At 39.3% G+C, this 13,174-nt stretch overlaps 1 protein-coding gene across 5 annotated transcripts in view; it reads right to left on the bottom strand.

Annotated features, from left to right (window-relative positions):
* The window catches only part of diaph2 (diaphanous-related formin 2), a 411,623-nt gene extending 399,746 nt beyond the window's left edge, over positions 1 to 11,877 (bottom strand). For 4 of the 5 annotated variants that reach the window (XM_032527793.1, XM_032527796.1, XM_032527797.1 and 1 more), the window contains exons 1-2: positions 11,795 to 11,877; positions 10,749 to 11,133 (exon numbers count right to left, since the gene is read on the bottom strand). In XM_032527793.1, the coding sequence (XP_032383684.1) occupies positions 10,749 to 10,832 (84 nt within the window). In that variant the 5' untranslated portion in view covers positions 10,833 to 11,133; positions 11,795 to 11,877. Of the gene's footprint in view, positions 1 to 10,748; positions 11,134 to 11,594; positions 11,764 to 11,794 lie in introns of those variants that run through there. The other variant, XM_032527794.1, reaches the window with a different exon arrangement.
* Positions 11,878 to 13,174: the final 1,297 nt, after the last annotated feature.

Below are 13,174 nucleotides of genomic sequence, written 5' to 3'. Positions count from 1 at the left end.
TAAATACTTTTAACAAAACGTTGTGAAATAAAGTTCATGTGGAATGGACAGTGTGCGGGACTTCTTCAACACAGTTCATTTTAACACCTGATGCGGGCCATTTGGGAGTAGCCTACACAAGAAAGTCAAAGTTTGAAGTGCTTTAGCGGCATTAACCTGACTCGATGAATATATGTGTATGTCTTGCTTCGCCTCTCTGCTGAGCCCCGTTCATGTAACAACAACAGTTAAATTGTATTTCACACTAATATGGTTACATTTGCAAATATCTGCAGTTCACCTGCATGCCAACCTGTAGGGCAGTCTGTTACTCTACATCACGGACAATTCATTTATCTATATTTCAAAATAGAAAACATTACACTTCATATTGTTTCATAATATTGTACAAAACAGTAATAGCAGTTACCTTGTAGTCACTCCTACATTTTTCAACTGGGGAGCAAAACATGCCCCTTGGGAAAAAGATACGGTTGTGCCCTATTCATACTAATCAAATGAACTGATGGACTTTGTTGTCAGATGCAAAAGCCCCTTCTCTTACTGCATTATACCATTAAATTAAAAATTTTGAATTGTCCCTGATGAATTTTGTATACAAAAATATTTGCAGTACATTTAAGTCTGCACCTCTTTTGGCACCTGCACCCCCCACCCCGTGTCTGCTACCACCAAAAATATAATCTAATTCTGTGGGAAACACTGTCTACCTTCCATTCCAAGCACTCCTGCAGCAGTTAAACTCCATGCCTTCTTTTTTTCTGGTGTTGTCCATATAAAAAAGATCTGTGGTATTGTTTTTCAACCTCCAAGATTAATCTCTCATTGTCCATGGTGTTTATAAAGGAGGCAACAATATTTTGGGTGTGTCTCGCTGTTTTACTGCCTGCATGGCTGTCCAAACGGCCCGCGGCTCGCGTGAAAATGGACCTGGCACGCATCCTTAGCGGAGCGGAGAGCTGCTTCGCGCATGCTGCTGGCGCAGCTGGTGATATATCAAGCATTGACTTGAATGGCAGTGATTGCTCATCTCTCCAGCTCTAAGGCTTCTCTGAGTTGTCTGAATGACTTTGCAGAGTAAAATCCTCAATGGGTCTGTTTACATCATTCATTTTTGTTAAAAAGGTTTGTGAGTTATACTCAGCAAATCTACATAATTCAGTAGACATGTGAGAATCCCATCTTATTTTTATTAATAATTTAATAAATGTTTAGGCTAATGTTTAATTGTGCACTGTCCCTGTCTAAATACAATTACATTACAAGCCCCATAAAATGGTCTAATTATCACATATCAGATATGCATCAGACTTGTGAGGGCATTTCAAAGTGGTCAGAATTAGTAACGTTGGATTCAATCTGTTTATTTCTGATCAAACTGACTTTTAAAAACAGAGTAAAATATGAGCCAGGCTGCTTTAATTTTAAATACAGTTAAAATAGATCCACATCCTAACACCTCTGTCTGTGAGTTAAACAACATAAGTGGGAGGACAACTGAGAAAACAAAGTATAGAGGGGACTCGGAGTGCTAAAACAGCACACAGGGTACATAGTGTTGTAACTGTAGGCAGTGCCGCCCCAATACACATGTGGCAAGCTAACACACAAACAAGAGATACAGACTCTTATCGCAGCACAGAAAAACCTATCATACACACACTATAATGGCACACTTGTCCTCTGCAAACTGCGTTAGGAACAATTTAACCAGCACAGAATGTCAACCTATTTCCCTAAACTCTTGACAGATGCAGTGTTGACATTCAAATGTTTCAGTAAGTTCCAAAAACATTACAGAACATATTAATTTTAAAAAGAAGGGGGGGGGGGGACAATAAAGAATGCACCAGATTTCTGCGAGAGCTAAAGTGCCTTTAAAAGGGCATGAATCTGTGGTAGCCTTAGTATTTCAGGAGATTGCTGGTACTGTTTATAATTTCCTAAAACAGCAACTATTGAAACGGGGAAGCACACAAAAGCCAGTAGAACTAAGACTTGAATGACACCACACTGGATGACCTGACCATGTGACTGCAGACTAGCACAGCACTGCCCTCAGGTTATCGCTGTCTCTTTTGAAAGCAAATTTGTAGTACTGTACCCTTGTGGGTTCGCATTATATGCAGCTAATACAAAAGTTGGAAATGTCAGTGTATAGATCTTCTTAAAATGTTCATGATATCATAGAGAAATGTAATTTATATTTACAGACTATCATATTCAGAAATCTAGCAAAGACTGCAATCACTTTATGATGTAACAATTAGCCTACTTTTAGCTATAATTTCAAATTAAGCTTTTATTGTGCATTTTTCCTATTGTATCAAGTGCAATAACATGTGAACATATATCCTTATGTCTGTTTGCTAATGTATGCTAGCTAAATTTTTGCTTTTAAAAATGATCGCTTTCCAGTGCCTAAAACAATGCTGTGTATTCATCCCTGAAGTGATTATGGGTATCACATACTGGTTCTGTGGTGTTAGCTGTTTTTTTATGAGTTGTCAAGAATAGGGCTGGGCAGTTACCCCTTTACCGCGGTCACGTGACGCCTACCACGGGTCTGAGCTTGTCACCGTCATCACCGCAAAAAACATTGGCCTGCACATGTGCACGACCTTGTTGTGTTTAATGACAAGGATTCATTGATTCTAATGACATGGATTGTGTCTGGAAAAATCTGACATTGCAATATTTTTTCCCCTGCGATATATATTGCGATATGAAAAAAGGTAATTTTTAAAAGATTACATAAATAGCTCTCTTTGGAAATAATAAATCATTCTCGACTACTGCTGTGATTTTGTAGGGGAGTGCATCTACATAGAAGAAAAAAATGAAAAAGGATCTTATCTAATGTGAACCATTCTTTTGGTAAACTTTAATGCTTTACACACACCAAAGTAAGTAAGCACTGTGACTAACGTTACTCTTCTGAAGTGATTTTGGAGAGGGAAATTAGGTAGAAATACGCATGGTTGACTAGCATGACACCGTTATATTCATATAATACTATCAATTCAGGCTAACGTGAACGACGGTGACTGCATGTTGCTTCCTCCAAATTTCAGGTTGTGGTCGACTAGGCCAGCTTGTTAGTTTGAAAAAATGATCAGACCTGCATGTTACGCGCACTAGCAACAAACTGTGTATCCAAGAACAATTAAATAAGTGGAAATGACGTTAGATCAGACACAGACTTCTGTTGTAGATTAGTGTTACGTTTCCAGTGTAGCGGCTCCAAACCGTAACGTTAGTTGGGACTGACGGACCCCTTGTTTCTTTAGGCTAACTATATTAGCTTTAGCCTGGCTGGTAGCAGCTTTCTGGGGGGGGGGGGGAATGGCCGGGAGATGTTGTGATTGTGTTGCATTAATCAGGTGATTTAGTTTGTATTTGCAGCGAACATAAAACACCGACTACTGTAGCTTCAATGACTACCCATCACTGTGTCAGCGGCAGCTGCTGTCTACAGTACTATTCTACACACGGAGAGCCTCACTTCACATAACAGTAAACCCCGTCGGACTAACATCACATACACACGTTGGCCACACGACTACCTGTCTTAAAGGTGAAGGGTCGGCCGATAATAATCATGTAAAAGGATAACGGTGAAAGTTTACTTTTCTATCAAGCAGCAAAAAATAATTAGCTTCAACATTGTAACGTCCTGCAATGTGACTATCACGCATGCGTACATGGTGATGTTGATGCTAAAACACAATATCGTTCAGCCCTATTTTGTTAACAAAATGTATCAAAAAATGGAGCAAATCCAACCTATCGCGAGTAAGGTGGCGATGTTGAATTTCAGCCTGCATGCACGTTTAGCCTAAAACAGAGTGGCTTATATTGGTAGAGAGAGCAACAAGTTAGCAAACTGCAGTCACCCACTCTGTTCTCTGCCTTCTCAGCTGCTAGACAGGCTGCAACATACAGTATGTTGTAGACTAACAATTAAGCCAATGTTTTTTCGGGGGTAACGCCATTCACTTTACTGGCAGTATCTACAACAGATAAAGCCACCGTGACTTGAGAAACTCTACCTAACTCACTTTTAACTCACTTTATATCAACTTTGCTATCTCTTTTTCCCTCTCTCTTTTCCTCACAGTGGCACTCATCCGCTACTTTCTGTTACCGCTCACTCTCCTTGCGTGACCACGCAGGTCACTGACGTCACTCTGCCATTCTCGTAAGGGGATTGAAGTACATTGCAGGAATTTCTTGCTTTTCAACCGTGGTAAGAAAAAATCCATACAGTCCCAGCCCTAGCCAAGGACAAATAGTGCCGTTTAGAAGTCCCTCTCCCTGCCATATATTGTGGTCAATGGAAAAAAGAATGCCTGATTTCGGTTACCCAGGCTTTTCAAAATAATACATTTTAAAGCTGTAATACTGCAATAGCGTGAAACCGTGATATTTTTTGTGGTTATGATACCGTCAAAATCTCATACCGGCGGATTAGGTGACTCATGATATGCCTAACAAGTCTTTCTCATTAGACATGTACCGGGCAATGTATCAAGTCTAATTTGTCAGCCAGTTAGCCATGCTTATGCACTGACCTCTTTTCACAGTGTGCCACATTAGATCAGTTTATTCAACAAATCAATTTTTATAATGTAATGATTAAATTCTGTAGTTCAAATACACAATTAGCTTGATTTAATCTCTCCGGACACATTATATTGCACTGTATATCACAGCAATTATATCACATTCTGTCACATACTTTGCAACTGTCACTGATTAAAAAAGTGTGAATACAGCTGTCAACCTAAACAGATGAATAGTAAATTAAAGCAAGACAGTCACTATGACAAGCACCTCTTCTCATCAAAGAGGGAAATCTCCCTGATTGCAATCCTTCAATATCATACAAGTAAAAGAGAAGGGGAAACCCCTTCATTCTGGCCTACATCAGACTTTGCAGTTCAGCTCAGTCAAAATACCTCGCGTTCCACTCATGAATCATCAAATGTGAATGCATTGATGCTCAAGATACGTCCCATTCTTAAGTCTTAGATCTAACCCTATATGAATAGGGTGCATCTTAGAGGGTTCCATAGAGCAGGGAGTCTGTCGGTTTCTTACAATGTGTGACTTAAGCATTCTTCACCACTTCCTCACTCCAACTTCCTGAATGCCATTAAAATGCTCACATGTGGTGCGTTTCCTGCCTCTCTGCGTTTCTCACACGTCTTCCTGACACAGACACAGTTATATTGACTCAACAATACATAATGCAAAAGTGTACAAAATATAAAGCAACACGTGAAAGAAAAATAAAATGTAAGGCTACTGGACACAAACTTTTTGAGATTGACCAAGGCAATGCTGAACGACTGATAAGCTGACAAACTGTACTAACCACATACCAACTTGACCTAAAATGGTCTCTGAGGTTTCCCTAAAGCTCATGTATCAAAGGTTTAAATGCTACAGCTTCCAACAGCAGTGGCACAGACAGCCATTAACTAGAATTCACAGTGTGATACTGTCAAAGCGAAGGCTTGTTTCTGATATATACTGTATATCTCATTAGGTTTGGTAAAACACTAATTAGCTTAGTTGATGTCAATCAATGTACATTAAAGAAAAGTCCCACTGGAGTCATTCAAGTATTTCAGAAATGATTCAGAGAAAAATGTGCCTAGGAATGTTATTCTAGGAAACATAACTGCATAGAGCCTTTTAATATTAAACAAAAAATCCATGATATGATTAACCTGAATAAAAAAAAAAAAAAAACTTTACATTACTTTACGTTACATTGCCCTAGAGCTGGGCAATATATCAATATTTTATCTATCATGATATCAGATCAGAAATTCCTCTTAGATTTTGGATATCATAATCTGGGATAAGCGGTTTCTTTTCCTGGTTTTAAAGGCTGCATTAAAGTAAAGTTGTGTCATTTTCTGAACTTGCCAGACTGTTGTAACTGTAAAATTATTTTACCCATTTAGACATTAAATCCAGATTAATGATTATTTATCAAAAATCTCATTGTGTAAATATTTTGTGAAAGCACCATTACTCAACACTACAATATTGTTGCAGTATGGATATTGAGGTATTTGGTGAAAAAAATGATATTTGATTTTCTTTATATCGCCCAGCCCTAACCCAAACACACTTTGAAGCAGGGGCACATCTACACGATTTCTCGATAGCCTACAGAATAAAAAGCATTTCCACTAAGCTCTCCCATGCCCAGGGTCTCTCATTACAGATGCCATTGCTGAACTGTCCATTCATTACTGAAGCCTTAATTACTTTAATTAACTAAATGACTAACATGATTACAATCATTAAATCCCAATCTAATTAATAAGGGTTAATTACAAATTGCAAACACTCTTAAATAAAACCTGAAAATGATGGACATGTGCCAATGTTAAGACTTTGCCAGTTTTTCCTTCTGTTTAGTTTTTTAGGCAATTTCTAAGGCCCCTTGCAATACAATTTTAGAAAGCACTCACTTTTGCCAATAACATAAAGCATGAAAGACCATATTAACTTAATGTAGCCACAATACTATACAAAATAGGTTATAGGTATAGTTCAAAAGGGTTGTGCTTAGTGTCTTCATTAATTTGTAGGTGTTTTGGGCTTTAAATGCAATAAGCCAATTAGACTGCCATCTTCCATTTCCTTTGAAAGCCAGGTGCGTTTGTACCTTGGCGGATTGCTATTATGACGGCAGATTTGTACCGTAATATTTGTATATGTAATATTTTGCATTCGTGTGTGCTGCTGCGCTTCCTTGTGTGTGTAACAAGCATAGTGTGCAAGCGCTGTGCATAAGCACAGGTGCATTTTACTAATGCGCTGATAAAATAACAATGAAGTGCTGCGCTATTGACTTCAGACCAGGTTTTTGCTGGTCAATGGCACGATCACTTTCCGCTGCCTCAAGAAGCAATACGCCAAGAATTTACCTGAAAACACCTCCCTGTAAAACTGTAAAACTCCCTGTGCACTTGCTATTTAAACGGCGTGGGCGCTGGACGGTCTTAAAATAGCAAAGACACTTGCGTTGGGCTTTGCGCCGTGCTGCGCCGGGTGCAAGATAGGGCCCTTAAAGTCAAGTGAGAATTGTTAAATTTCAATTTAGAGTCAATATTGAAACACATTTATTTTTGACACCAGGTCATTGGTTTTAAAGTATTTGACACCCCACTTCTTAAACAAGTTCCTTCAGACCTAATTCAGTTCTAATTCTGACCAACTTTCCCACCTATTTGCAGTAAATGTATAGAATACTGGCGAAAAAGCTTTATGCTGAAGAGAGAAGACAGCTGTCATATCTTATATTGTAAACGACTGACTAGATTCCCTCTGCCTCCCATTCATTCACCAACAAATGACCTTTGAGATACTGATAATCCTTATTCATTTTCTTATAGATAATGCAAAAAGCTGACAAGCACAGCCTGTAATAAGCAAGCAAGCATGAATCAACCCCTTGACTGACTGATTGCAATACAGGATGGAATTACCTACCAAACACACTACAGAACATTCTCTTGAAAATAACTGATGTATCACAGATCTCTGTTCAGTGAATCGTGCCTTCTTTTATGTTACTGCTATTGTACTACAACAGATTCTCTACAATTACAAGAAAGCCGTTTAACATAATCCTTCCTTCCCACATCATATAGATCTATGGGTCGTGTTAGGCTTGAGACAAGGTTTCTAGTTAAGGGGAATTCACTTAAACTGCAATTTTGAAATCATGGCTCACATAACAAACACATACATAAATCAAACCACCAAAAGGCCACTTAGAGGCACATAATAGATGTATGTTCCCTATATTTAGATTGTAGGTCTAAAATACGCGTGTACAGTCTGTGATGTAAAGTCAAATATTATATGGATGCACTGGGATGACTTTTCCCTCATGTTGTTCTATGTGATGTCATCTTTTACTCTGGTACGCAGAGGGATAGTATTTCTCCCTTTCTGTCAAACCGGCTCAGATATGTTTTGAATGATCTCTATCACTGAACACTGTGGTGTTATTCTAATGTCCTTGGCTGTGTTGAGTGTCTACATTCTGGGCCTAAAGCCCAAATAGTACTGTTGTGACATAATGCTGACCAGTGACTTGTTAAATAAACATACAGCTTTCAGGGTTTCTACGTAGTCTTTAGAGATTCGATACCAAAACTGTGCCAGTGTCTGCCACTTTGCTTATTAGCCCTTCAATAGGTGTTGTACTAAGCAGCTCTAAGTGTGAAAAGGCAGTGACAACACAAACTGCAAATAGCAAACTACTAGTAAATCTCAAAGTGTCCAACCATGAGAAAGAGCAAACCTTTGGTCAGAAATGACATAAGCATCTGATAGACCCCTCTACAAAGAATCTTAAAATATGAATTGTTTTGTATCCATTTCCCTTTCTAAACACATTCTGAATTGCAGTTTTACTGATTAAAATTTGCCTTAAAGCTTGTACATTCCAGCTTGTCCGTGTCAGCGAAAAAAACTGGGAGATACAGTACACATTGGGGTTGCTAAAAAGAGGGATAAACAAAACAAGTGAGATCATTGCTCTGCCTGGGGAATGGATAAATGATTACTTCCTCCCCTGATCTCAGTCAGTTGAGATTTTTGCAGCAGCCACAGTTCTCAGGCCTTTGCCTTGCACTGCCCTGCCCTGCCCTGCCTGGAGGATTGAGCAACAGGGAACAGGCCTGGTCCTAAGACCACTTTAAAAAACAAAAAGCAGTGATCTCACAGACCTTTCACTATTGATTTGCGGAGTGCTTATGTCATCCACACTCCCTCGCAAACCAATTATAAACTTGGGAGGCAGGATATTCACGCGGTTAGGATTTCTCAAGACAACACCCTTTGGTAGCTGTGTGTCATTTCAATTTCACTCTGGGATTTCTTGTCTGGCAGTTGTTCTGGTCACACTTTCCCAGTCTGAAACACAGCAGTGGCATCGTTTTCCTTCACAGTTTTATACAAAAGCAACACCACCTATGTAAATGACTATGGTGTTAATGAAGTAATTAATGGCCACTATATTGCGATCAGTCCAACTTGGCTCTTTGGTTGCTTTCTACAAAAAATAGAAACACTAATCAACCTAAATTTTGCCTTTTTAACTTCCTTTTAATGTACCACTGACTGCAACTAAACTTTTGATTATCCCCACCAATTAATAAAGAATCACAGTTCAGTGACAGACCCAATATACAGTAAAGTAACTTTACTACTACTAGTCAATTATTGGCTGTAGAGAGGTGATGTCTTCTAGAAAGTTCAACAGCAGCCAAGCTGCAACTTTCCATGCTGCCAAGTGGAGAAAACCAGAAACGAAGATCAACAGCAGCCAAAGTTTTTTAGAGTGACGCCAAGATCGGAAAGTGGCTGATGGCACATGAGTGGCATACCGCTTGTGTTCCACTGGCACTCCATTTAACAGCAAGTGGAAGTGGTAGGCAACTGTCAGTGACAAACAGTAAAATGGCATCAGCCACTTTTCGATCTCGGGACTACTGTTAGTTGTCTTTGGTCACAGAAAATTACTTTCAACTACTGGTTTCTACAGCTGCTGATAGTGTGTAGGCAGTGACATGTACCTAACCCCTCAGTAATAGTTAAGATTTACTTTTTTACATTTCACGTAAGGCAGAAAATACAAGACTGTGGCTACAGTTTACCAAAACAGGGACTTGATTGTAGGATACTCTTGTAAGAGACACTTTTTACACAACCTCGCAATAGTTGTGGTTTCCACACAGCATAATGTGTCAGAAGTGATTGATTCAGACTTCATACAGAATCCAAGACAACACCACAACATCAACACTAGAGATTACACCTCGGAGTCGTGTAATCTCATTTCCATTCAATGGAAGGTATTGGGCCTTCACGATTAATCGTTATAAAATCGCAATCTCAAATCACCCAGTTCACGATTTAATTTTTTTTAGGACTTTGATTCTCATTTTATGAGCGGATGGCATCACAAACACTACTACTTTTCAGTTGTCAGTTGTTATCTACTTGACAATGTCCTCCTATGACTGTCATTTATTGGGCTGAATGCTGATATACTGTTCAAGCTAAGGGTAAGTTTTATCAATCACACACACCCCACCACAACCCACACAGATATCATGCAATGCATCATTCTGTAACTGAACTTTTTGTATGAATTAGAAAATACATTGAATCCCAACTGTCACAACAAAAATGTTCTTCAAAGAACTTTCAGTAGAAGTATTGATGAGGATAATCACATGAGGCACTGAGTGCTTTGAAAAGTAAAGCACTTAGTGCAACACTATCTCTTTTGCTCAACTCTAACAGCTATTAGTCGCTTTGTATTAGGATACATTAAATAGTGATAAAAACACATCAATAACTACCCTCATCCTGCACTAAAACTAAAATGTGTTGTACTGACAACATGTTGTTTACTAACTGTACAGGAGTTATGTGTTCACTAGGCTTTGTTTGATTTGACTTAACCAGTATACCGACTCATACACGGACAACTATTACAAAGGCTACATTTTCAGTGCAATATGCCGAACAAAGCCCTTTTACATTGAGTAAAAATGTACAGTAGTGAAACTTTCTGCAACCAAGGACCAGTGCAACTTTGTCAGTACTGCTAAAGTTTAACCCTCCCTTGTGGGAATACAGGATGTGACAGTTCGCTGCAGACTACCTCCATGCAACGGCAATGAGCCAGTCTGAATACCTACCAGCTTTTTGTTTTTACCCTCGTCCTCGTTGGATTTCTTTTTGGAGGGTTTATTTGGGTCCTCCCCACCGCTGGCTTGATCCATTGTGGGTTTAAGTTAGTTCCCTCCAGAAAGACTTAATGCGACCTTCTCAAAAGTTGTCAATCTCCACCGGCAGGCTTTAAACAACACTTGTACAGCAAACCATCCAGGTTAGGTATTTTCAAAATCCATTCCGTTTAAAGGGAAAGAATATATTCTGGTTGACCGTCTTCAAATAGTTCCCGAATAGTATTCAACAGCCAAGGGTGCTGCTTGGACAAGAAGAGGTGTGGTAGGATGTGGTATCCGTCCTGATGCCTCTTCAGCTAGGCAATAAGTCAGTTCACGCAGCGGGGAAGGCTTTCTGAAATTACCAGAATATAAAGCAAACAGTAATTAGTCTATAACAATGACTTGGGGGTTAAGTTGCACACATGTTTGCCTTAACACGTGTTTCACTGTGCAGCCTTTTTAGTATGCAGTGCAGGCACATTCAGTGAAGCCAGTGTATTGTGAACGGTAAAACAGATGTAAACAAATATATAAGATGTAGCTATAGGTAGCTTGGTAAAAATACAAACCAATGTGTTTTTACAATAACAGACAGAGCCCTGTGTTGGAAACAGGGATGCATTGTTAGAGAAAGCAAACTTACAACCGTGCAACTTAGCAATAACATGGTTAGTAGTAACCGACAAAAAAACGTTTTATGACAGCCAGGATACTCTGACAGTTTTCAACTTGCACTGACAAGGCCGTTGTTTAGTCCACAATACAGTAATTAATCAGAATTAATGAACAATTGTTGTAATAGTGGAAAATCACCGTTGTTCTCTCGGCTTGGAATACTTTGCAATGCTGTACACTAGCCAGGCTAGCATAAATGGACGACCGTAACTGCAGAACATTATTTAATTTAACAAACATAATAATACACAAGCACATACAACACTATGTTATAAATTACAGAATGGACAATACATAACATGTCAAAGAAAACTCACAAAATCCCATCCAGAGCTTACCTTTGCAACCAAACATGATTGCCAGGCCCACAGTGATACCGCTTAGCAATGCTCTGATTGGTCTGTAGGATACGTAGGGAGTGGGGATTCCAGTCGCTATTGGTCAGATTTGCTGACAGTCACAAGGACGGCGTGGCGTCAAAGGGGAGGAGACTGTTGTGACGGTGAGGTCAGGTCAGTCTGATCTCACAGCAAGCGGATAGGACTCAGTCAGTTGAAATTAATAGATCTCAGTGAATTAAAAAAGGATGGCAGCAAATAAGAAGAAGTGTGGGAATCCGTGGAATTCGTGTGTGTGTGTGTTCTGCAGAGTTCTTAAGTGAATTGAACAAGGCAGAATAAATCAGTGTGATCAAGATGTCATCTTCATGATAATGAAAACATGATGCCCTATAATAAGTTTCCTGATCAAAGGGAGCTGTTGGGGTTTAATAACTCAGTGCCAAGTGGTCCGAAAGTGTGGGGAGGGATTCAGCAGACAATGGTACCAGTCATAATCTCTCAACTTCACAGAGTTTGCATTGTACATTAATAAACACTTGGAGCCTATAGGGCTTAATGTGGTGTTTTGTTTTGTTACACAGCTTAAATGTGCTTTATCTCCATCCAAGTGTCATATTCCTTTATACTGTAGGCTACCTTATGAAGTGTATTCATGCCATGACATTTGGAATTCTACAAGCTGGAGCAACAGGGTATAATTACATGTAAAACTGTGTTTTTCTGCCAAGAATACTATATTTGAGATGTCTTTTAAGGTCTAACCTTTGACTGTAAAATTAATGGAAAGAGCATGTGTGACGTGACCCATTGGTTTGTGGAGATGTGCTATCCGTTGTTGAGTTTGCCGTTACGGGCGTGGCCATCCTGGTTGCGGATGTGATGATTTTAGACATGAGGTGGGAGCCACGTTACGTTACACACTTTCACTGGCGATCACATCATAGCCACGCCCTAAAATACCTCCTGCTTTATCGCATATTTTAAAATCAACAAGACCATAATTCAAACATGGCGCATTTGTATCTTGGCGCATTGCTATTATGATGACGGATTTGCACCATAAATATTTTTATTTTTAATCTTTTGCCTGTGTGTGTGTGTGTGTACAGCATAGTGTGTGCGCGCAATTAAATGAACAACTGCTTAAAATAACAAAAAAACTTGCGTCGGGCTTTGCGCTGCCCCGGATGCAAGATAGGGCCCGACAACAGTCTGCAACATCAGAGCAGGTGCATGCATGTTTCCTTTGTTTGCAATTGTAAACTTCTAGAAGGTCAAAGACAACAAACACTGTGCTATAGGCTCATATTAAAGTGAGCAAGAAAGCAACAGCAGAACAAGGTATGTTTGCAACAATTCCATGATAACAGGAAAAAC

This window comes from Etheostoma spectabile, chromosome 10 (genome assembly GCF_008692095.1).
Source record: "Etheostoma spectabile isolate EspeVRDwgs_2016 chromosome 10, UIUC_Espe_1.0, whole genome shotgun sequence".
Classification (NCBI taxonomy): domain Eukaryota; kingdom Metazoa; phylum Chordata; class Actinopteri; order Perciformes; family Percidae; genus Etheostoma; species Etheostoma spectabile.
This window is presented reverse-complemented; position numbering and strand designations above follow the sequence as displayed.